Source organism: Enoplosus armatus, chromosome 1 (assembly GCF_043641665.1).
Source record: "Enoplosus armatus isolate fEnoArm2 chromosome 1, fEnoArm2.hap1, whole genome shotgun sequence".
Classification (NCBI taxonomy): Eukaryota; Metazoa; Chordata; class Actinopteri; order Centrarchiformes; family Enoplosidae; genus Enoplosus; species Enoplosus armatus.
In genome coordinates, this window is record NC_092180.1 from 14,470,924 (window position 1) to 14,480,630 (window position 9,707).

Here is a 9,707-nt window from a genome sequence, read left to right on the forward strand (position 1 = left end):
CTTATTAAAGGAACACTGTGGAGTTTTCTTGTAAACAAACAGTCTTGTAAAAAAAGGTGAGAGCGTTTCATGCTCAGACCTTCGGTATTTATCCGTAAATTTATAAGACAAATCTTCATAACTGGATGCAGAGTCATCACTGTCTAAATTCAATCTGCTCATTTTCTTGCTGCCTCCAGTCCAGTACACATTTACATTACAACCTTCTGCAGTCACAGATACAGTGCATCCGGAAAGTATTCACAGCGCTTCACTTTTTCCACATTTTGTTATGTTGCAGCCTTATACCAAAATGGATTAAATTCATTTTTTTCCTCAAAATTCTACACACAACACCCCATAATGACAACGTGAAAAAAGTTTATTTGAGATTTTTGCAAATTTATTAAAAATAAAAAACCTGAGAAATCACATGTACATAAATATTCACAGCCTTTGCTCAATACTTTGTTGATGCACCTTTGGCAGCAATTACAGCCTCAAGTCTTTTTGAATATGATGCCACAAGCTTGGCACACCTATCTTTGGGCAGTTTCACCCATTCCTCTTTGCAGCACCTCTCAAGCTCCATCAGGTTGGATGGGAAGCGTCGGTGCACAGCCATTTTCAGATCTCTCCAGAGATGTTCAATCGGATTCAAGTCTGGGCTCTGGCTGGGCCACTCAAGGACATTCACAGAGTTGTCCTGAAGCCACTCCTTTGATATCTTGGCTGTGTGCTTAGGGTCGTTGTCCTGCTGAAAGATAAACCGTCGCCCCAGTCTGAGGTCAAGAGCGCTCTGGAGCAGGTTTTCATCCAGGATGTCTCTGTACTTTGCTGCATTCATCTTTCCCTCTATCCTGACTAGTCTCCCAGTTCCTGCCGCTGAAAAACATCCCCACAGCATGATGCTGCCACCACCATGCTTCACTGTAGGGATGGTATTGGCCTGGTGATGAGCGGTGCCTGGTTTCCTCCAAACGTGACGCCTGGCATTCACACCAAAGAGTTCAATCTTTGTCTCATCAGACCAGAGAATTTTGTTTCTCATGGTCTGAGAGTCCTTCAGGTGCCTTTTGGCAAACTCCAGGCGGGCTGCTATGTGCCTTTTACTAAGGAGTGGCTTCCGTCTGGCCACTCTACCATACAGGCCTGATTGGTGGATTGCTGCAGAGATGGTTGTCCTTCTGGAAGGTTCTCCTCTCTCCACAGAGGAACTCTGGAGCTCTGACAGAGTGACCATCGGGTTCTTGGTCACCTCCCTGACTAAGGCCCTTCTCCCCCGATTACTCAGTTTAGATGGCCGGCCAGCTCTAGGAAGAGTCCTGGTGGTTCCGAACTTCTTCCACTTACGGATGATGGAGGCCACTGTGCTCATTGGGACCTTCAAAGCAGCAGAAATTTTTCTGTAACCTTCCCCAGATTTGTGCCTCGAGACAATCCTGTCTCGGAGGTCTACAGACAATTCCTTTGACTTCATGCTTGGTTTGTGCTCTGACATGCACTGTCAACTGTGGGACCTTGTATAGACAGGTGTGTGCCTTTCCAAATCATGTCCAATCAACTGAATTTACCACAGGTGGACTCCAATTAAGCTGCAGAAACATCTCAAGGATGATCAGTGGAAACAGGATGCACCTGAGCTCAATTTTGAGCTTCATGGCAAAGGCTGTGAATACTTATGTACATGTGATTTCTTAGTTTTTTATTTTTGATAAATTTGCAAAAATTTCAAAAAAACTTTTTTCACATTGTCATTATGGGTTGTTGTGTGTAGAATTTTGAGGAAAAAAATTAATTGAATCCATTTTGGAATAAGGGTGTAACATAACAAAATGTGGAAAAAGTGAAGCGCCGTGAATACTTTCCGGATGCACTGTATGTGTATCCATCCCTCCCATGCTCGTGATGTGCTTGAAGAGCGCAAGATACAAACAAAGTGATGACCTACTCCTTCAAATATTGCTCCTCTCTGTCGCTAGTGGTCAAAACATCTACAGTGTACCTTTAATTGTTGTGTATTTATTCACTATTTTATAATTAACTCTGCCTTTGACTCTGATTAGATAAGTGCAGACTCTACTGTAGTATTTATTCTTTTTTACTAACTTTTTTTTTTAATGATCACCCCCAAAGAATCACTTGATAGTGAAGATTCCTCCATACCAGAACCAAAGCATCACCTCTTCAGTATGTGTGGGAATCTATGTGGTCACGAATGCTGGGAGATCCCATGATGTTCAGCCTTTTACCTACACTCCAGATTCAGGTTTGTTCCAGTCCATTAATCTACTAAACCACAAGAAGTTTCTCTTAAAATGTCTCTTTTTACAGTTACATTAGAAAGTACTATAGATTTACTGCCTGGCACCACAGCTGGCGCACTCATTTTCTCAACTTGATCGTAAAAAACAAGTTGTATTGTACTTAACCACCCCAAACTTTATTTTACACATATTTTCTGTACCACAGAAACAAGAGCTGCATCACAGTTTTGTTGAGTTTATGCTTTTTTTGATCCATCGTCACTTTTACTCAACAGCACCACACACAGTTCAATGGGATCAGAGCAAGTATTAGCAATCATTGACAATATCTTCCAAGAGCACAATACACAGCCCTTTTCTAAACACAGGGAATTAGGGTCATCTACATTCAGCAGAAAACAATGTTGAAAGATTTGATCATCAAAGTAACTAAAATGAAACAATGAACGATGTCATTTACAGTCCTGTGCACCACATTTAGCATCTTTCTTAATAACATTATTATTATGCTGTATATTTACAATGATTTTCCAGTTTTGTGGGCTCATAGAGCTAAAAATCTGTTGATGTTTGCCCTTGCAGCAAAAAACGACGTTTCTGTGAAGAAAGAGATGCCCTCTCCAGTGAAGACTTGTTCATTTGATGAACAAATTAAAGGTTCTTTTCCCTTCATTCAATATTCTGCATAACCAGGATTGTAGCTTCCCATTTGAAATCTGTGTTTTGCTAATACACTGTACATAGAGTCAGGTCTCTACTTTATTACACGTTTTAGTTCACAATGGACTGTTTTGAATTGCTGAACACAAAGCAAAATAAAACATTTTAAGAATAATGTTGCTCTTACAGTTTTAGATGGTACCTTGATACCTTCGATGTTGCCTTTAGTGAAGAGAGAAGATGTCACTCCGATGGAGGTCACCAGCAACCTCCAATCTTCTGGTGTATTTAAGGTGATATATTGATCTGTATCCTCTTTTTTGTTTACATAAATGTTCAGTAAAATTCAATTTAGTTCAAACTTAATTCTCTTTCAGTTCTTGTCCACAAGAGAGGTGTTATATGTGGACAGTTTTAACAATAAAAATAACACAATTAAACTGATTATAAAATCTAAAAGCAAAATAAAGCACGTCTTTTATCTTCTATTTTGTGTTTTCTGCAGACTGGTGACTTGTGTCCAGCCCAGCAGAACCCAGACATGACGGCAGGCCGTCTAAATAAAAACAGACCATTCCCCAACAACCTGTCTCAGCCTGCAGGTGACCCTGACAAAGGCCAGGCTCCTGTTTTTACCAACACAGAGCCCTTAAGCACTATCCAGAAGCAGGACATCGCAGCCACCAGCTCCTTCTCTGTGCCTGCCGACTCCCTGCTCCAGCAAGGCTCACAGCAGTTCCTCCTGGAGCGCAGAGAGGGCCTCGGGCAAGAGAGGGCCGGCAGCGGCTCTGGAGCTGTGGGGAGGCTGTGTGGAGAACCCGCACCTCAACAGCAGCAATTGCCGCTGTTCCCCCCAGACGAAGTGGCCCAGCTGGAGGAGGCAGTGAGGCAACTTAAAGCCAAAGGGTTCTGTAACATACCACTTCAATCTGACAACGCAATGGCCAAACAGCAGCAACAACACATCCAGCACCAGCAACAGATGCAGAAACAGCAACAAATTCAGCAACAACAGCTTCAACAGCAGCAACAGCAGCAGGTTTTGGAGAATTTACAGCAGCAGCTGTTTCAGTCACAGATTCAGATGCAGTGTGGCATGTTTCAGGATGCCTCTCAGGGTAAGAACGCAGAACAGCAGGGCTCCTCACAAGGAGTGGTGCCAAACCAGGGGACCCTTTTCCAACAGGCCCAACAGCAGCAACAACAGCAACAGCAGCAGCAGCAGCAACAACAACAACAACAGCAGCAACAAGCCGCTCTCTTTCAGCAGGCCAGTGACCTGCTCTCCATTCAGACCAATTTCCTCCAGCAGACACCCTCACACCCTTCACCACCCATGTTCCACAATCCCAGTTCCTTGGCTGAAACACAAGATCCACAGGGGGGTTTGTTTCAGAAAGCCTCTCAGGAACAGGTCCAGGCCGCTCTCTTCCAAAACACCATGACAGTACTACAGTCTCCAGACCAACAGCCCTCAACCCCCGGACTTTTCCTCCCTCAGACGTCGCTGCCCTCTCAGCTTACAGCCAGTAGTGCTCAACAACAGCAACAACAACAACAACAACAACAACAGCAGCAGCAGCTGGCCTTCCTTAGTGCTCTACAAACTCCTGCCCCTGAGCCACAATCAGTATTTCAGGCTCAGACCCAGCTCTCCCCCATCCAGCAGAGAAGCCCCATGGAGCAGCAGCAGCCCTCCCAGCCTCAGCCCCACACACAACCAGCCCAGCAGGCTTCCCTGTTTCAGAACATCTCCCCACATCCATCTGCAAACACACTCTCTCCAGGCCAGCAGCAGCAACAGCAGGCTGGCCTTCTGTTCTGCAACAACCCCCTGTCCACTCCGGACCAGGCCTCCAGCCTCCTGTTCAGCAGCCAGGGCCAGATGCCACCGCTGACCAGCAGCAGTCTAGTTTCCCAAGAGCCCCAAAACCCTTCTCTGCTCTTTTCCCAAGCCAGCATGGTGACAGTAAACCAGCAGGATCGCTCTGAGCCCATGACCTTGGGGAACCCCACTGATCCACGACAGCAAGTCATGTTTCAGGAGCAACAGCCGATGCAGCTGGGCAGCAGCGCAAACAACCGGCAAGAGCAGCCTGTGGGCCTCTTTATGCCTCAGTCTAACATGGCCTCTCTGCAGGGGGGCCTGGCTGCTCAGGAGCTCGCGCAGTCAGCCATGTTTGCCTCACAGAACGGCGTGGCAAACCTCCAGACGACCACCTCCTCCCCTGTTCAACAGCCAGGGACTCTGTTTCAGACCTCTGTCAGTGGGAGCATCAATCAGCCCAGCCAGCCTCAACAACCTGGCCTCTTCCTTTTCGGGATTCAGAACGGTAAGGACTTGATTACATAGGTGCACACCCGTACACCTGTTTATATAGCATTAATGTCTACAAACAAGTTCAGATGGCAGAAATGATGTCAACCATGAGAAATGAGACCACAATGAGAGTCCATAACAAGTTCCTTGCACCACATAAAGGGCAGTAGAGCTGTCGCATGGGAAAGTAAATGGGCAACCAATTTGGAAATCTATATGCAACCTGAAAAAAAAAGAAATCTGCTTTTACTTCCCAAAAATCTTTATTGTCAAATTAGATATAAATGAATGAATTGCTTAATAACCATTTCAAAGGCTCTCTAGGTCCTATGTGCAAGAATTCATGGAAATATTATTGATAATTGTCTTTCAGGGGAACCATATTGTGATACGACAGTATTGTGATATTCTAATTTACCATCTATTGGCAAAACTGACTTTTTAAACAAAATGAGGTATAAAACAAATGGAAAATAAAAAGAAAAGTTCACATTGCAATGAATGAAATAAGTTCAGCCATTGTCTTCACGTTCACCTAGTTTCAGGTTCTGCTAGTTGTCCTTTTATTTTATTTGAGTGCACTTGAAAGAAATGTACTAATATTTTTACCAACTGAACTGCAGTTGAACACGAAAGTATGTGTGCATATGAAAAGCACAAAGAAACTTGCATTACAAACACATGTGCACACATGAACACAACTGAAACAAACACGTCTCTCATGTCATTAGTATGTGTTGATAACACTACTAAATGTGAGGTTTGTAAACTCGCTGTGACCAACTTTTTCTGCTCCCTCCTTGCAGAATGTGGCCAGCTGATGAACACTCCTGGAAACACGCTGTCAGATCAGATCATAGCCATCAGCCAGTCTGGTCAGAACCAAAGAGAGAGTGACGCACACATCCAGTCCCTGCTCAGCCAGTCCCTGTCTCAGTCTGGGTCTGTGCAGAACAGCATGAGTGCCTCTCAGAACATGGAGAAGATTGACGACCTGCTGGTCAGCCTGCAGGAGACGGGCAGCAACTTAACTCGTTCATACTAACCTTCATACAGGTTCATGGATTTGTCTTTTGTTTTTTACTGATAATTATTGTAAAATGTCGACAAAAGACTCAAAATACTGTCTGTTGATAAGCACATGCAGTTGAAGGTTTGCGAATGCATCATGACGTTTGAGACAAACTTAGGTGCTTATATCTGATCGCCAAATATTTTTCTGCCCTTCTAAGACATTATTTGGTCTTCTTTGGGATTTATTAGGAAAGAGAAGTGAAGGTGAGCTAAGCATTGTGACCTTGTTGAGTCAGGCCCCCCCCCAAAATAAAGGCCTCGTGATTATTCTCCAGAGTAGCATGAAATTATTATTAAGGACAAACTGGACAAATTAATATCCAGACAATGAACTAGGAATTTGGTTTGGAATTTCTTGGCTGAGTGTCTCTTATTGACTTCATGTCTGACTGACTCACCATTGTTAAAACATGCATGTGCAAAATGAGATGGACTCCAGGCAATAACAGACTAATTGTCATCACTGTTCGGTGAGAGAGGCAGCATTTGGCGCTTTTCTTCACCTTTCCCTCCGAACGTGCAGTAACTTAGTGTCCTTGTCATTCATTTAACTTGTGAAGTCTTGTGTATGTGTGTAGATAGATTGTCAGTGATGTTATTTGCAGCATCTTTCGGTTCTCGTGGCGTTGTGTGTGTTCTCCAAAGTGTTCAGTGGCTTCCACGAATAGTGTTCCCTTTAATACTCCTTTTGTATTTTTTGTTGCATGGAGGGTGGAGTGCGTGGCATAACAGGAATGTTTGGACAGGCTAGTGGTATGTATGGTTGAATACATCAAAGATGTCGAAGGTAGTCCGATGTTGACGTGGTTTGAAATTATTTTCACCCGACGGTGTAGAAAGTGTGTTAAAAGAAGGTCAGAGAGGAGGCAGAGAAATGAGAGGTAGAAGAACAGCAGAAATGAATAGAAAAGATAGATTATTATTATTATTATTATTAAAGATTATTTCAAGATTTAGCAGCTAGCTTGCACCTGATAATATCAATAAATTCACTCTAGCTGTCTCTGAGACTGGCTTTCATTAATGATATGATATAGACAGAAACTGTGCTCAGTAGGTGTATTTCTAAAGTAATGTGGCATTTTTTTGATATCTACAAAAGTCTAAATGAGGTCTAGTCTTGTCTAGACCTGTTTGGCACAGTAATACCTATAAAAGAATATTTGTAGTTCAGCCGACAGCTGTGCAGGGAAGACGGTCACCTGCAGCTGTGAAACACATCTTTCAATATTAAATACTTCTTTGCGATATAGGTATACAAACATGTTCAGGCTAACATTTAGTCTGTATTCAAAACCAAACTGTGTCAGTTTGTAGAACAGACTCTCCTTTTAATACATTACAAAGAGACAAATCTTTTAAGAAAGCTTGCTGGTAGAAATAAAACAAATATTGGCCTTTGTTTTTTTACATGCATGTGCAGCACTTTACAATGCTGTTCTTTGTGACCACTTTACTCACCGAGGGTACAGTATGGTCCCACAAGAGGTGGTGGGTTTTTTTTCAGCTGCCTCTTCCTCATTGTTTACAGTGAAGAAGATACATTTTTTAACATGCACATGGATCAGAACATTTGTGTATTATAGCAGACTCGCAAAAACATCTCCAGTGGAATTTCTTCGAAGCCAGTATCATTAAATCAATCACGCAGTCAAGTTACTGTAAACCACCTTTTTCCTATTGGTTAAAAAATGTAGCCTTACGGTTGTAACATAACAAGTGCATCTCATTACCAGCCATGTTACAACTATCATTATTCATTCCCAAAACCTAATACATTATTTATTCCTGAAAACCAGCTTACAAATCTGTACAAATGAGGAAAAGTGTGGATCAAGACGTTTTTATTCAAATAAAGTCATTTCACTTGACATATAACTCTTATTTAAATACATGCATCTACAGTAGAGAGTAGAATGTAATATAGTATATTATTATTATTGTTGTCATAAGGGTTAGCTCATTATGTGTTTCAGTGTCCTTTTGATGTCATCATTCTGCGTCAGGCACGCATGAACTAGAATAGTATTCTTAAACCAGCTAGAAAAGAGCCTTTTTTTAACCAGTTTTATTGATGTGATGGATTTAGTGAATGTCGAGGAGAAGCAATAGCTTGTTGGCTACAGCTGTACATTATACATCTCATCCAGGTTAAGGTATTAACATGCAGGAACAGAGCCCATTTTACACGTTTTCACAAACTGTGCAAGTTGTAAAGACTTAGTGTCTTCGTCTGCAGTTGGCCAGTGGCCTCAGGACCAAAGTTTGACTCGAATCTCGCTTTGCATGAATCCTGATGACCGGCCAGTTTTATGGCTCGTGAGCTTTTCTTTTTTTTCTGACTTGCAAGTTAACTTTGAGACTGTTTTTTGCCTCCTAAACACACAGATTTCATTATTAGGCACGATGTCCTGCTGCCACATTTTTCTCTCTGTGTGTTTGTTGTGGCAAAAAAAAAAAAATTTAGTTTGACTTTTAAGTGTATGCGTGAACAAGGGGCTGGTCTCTGATGATGACGGCATTAGCTCAGTTTTATGCCTCAGTTGTTGTCTTGTTTTCTATGTACAGTTTGTTCGAAACACATGAACGCCGTTACATTTTATACACTTTAAAATCAGAAACAGCTGTTGTTTTATGATGGAGATTATGTAAACTTGACTAATGTGATTTGTGGAGCTACAGTGCGTCAGTTTGAGCAGTCCGAGTGGTTTTTAAAGGGACCCTACTCCTGAAGGAAACCTGACTTTGGAGATAAGAGCTATCTGTGATTGGCTTTCTTCAACTCGTGAAATAGAAGAACTAAGATTTCCAGTGTTGCGTATTTATGATTTTATTTGTTTTTGTTTGTTTTACAACGTTTAACGTTTTTTTTTTTATCGGTATAGTACCTGTGCCTCTTTTCAGAGACGCATATCTAATTTATTTGTATGTTGGTTATTATCAAAATTGTTTCCCGTAATCATAGTTGTGTTCAGATACTGTATTGAAACTGTATTGATGACAACAATGTGATTTTGCCCCCTCTGATACTGTAACTGGCACCTTGTGATGATGATTAATGAGATAGCAAAGTGCTTTGTACACTATGAATGACATGTACATTTCTGTGCACTGTTACTCTTTTGTGATTTTGGAAGGTGTAGTTGTAATAATAGACACATTAATGTACATATCGTGTTTGTTCAAGGCTTATAATTGTAGTCCTTTTTGACCAAATAGTTAGCAGCAGGGCAAAACGGCACCAAACAGTTTTTCTGTCAAAATCAGAAATCCTTCAAAACAGGACCAACAAATTTCAGTATTTTTACTATGAATATAGTACTGAATGTGATTATACAGCATGGCTGTAAATGTCTCACTTAGATGCAGAATGTTCTTTTATACACATACTGGGGAGGTAATTACTT

The 9,707-nt window shown here is 41.9% G+C and overlaps 1 protein-coding gene across 1 annotated transcript in view; it reads left to right on the top strand.

Annotated features, from left to right (window-relative positions):
- Positions 1-6,569, top strand: part of nfat5b (nuclear factor of activated T cells 5b) — a 30,498-nt gene extending 23,929 nt beyond the window's left edge. The window contains exons 9-13 of the mRNA XM_070931184.1: positions 2,116-2,248; positions 2,829-2,903; positions 3,096-3,199; positions 3,412-5,239; positions 6,033-6,569. Coding sequence (XP_070787285.1) covers positions 2,116-2,248; positions 2,829-2,903; positions 3,096-3,199; positions 3,412-5,239; positions 6,033-6,271 — 2,379 coding nt within the window. The 3' untranslated portion in view covers positions 6,272-6,569. The remainder of the gene's footprint in view (positions 1-2,115; positions 2,249-2,828; positions 2,904-3,095; positions 3,200-3,411; positions 5,240-6,032) is intronic.
- Positions 6,570-9,707: the final 3,138 nt, after the last annotated feature.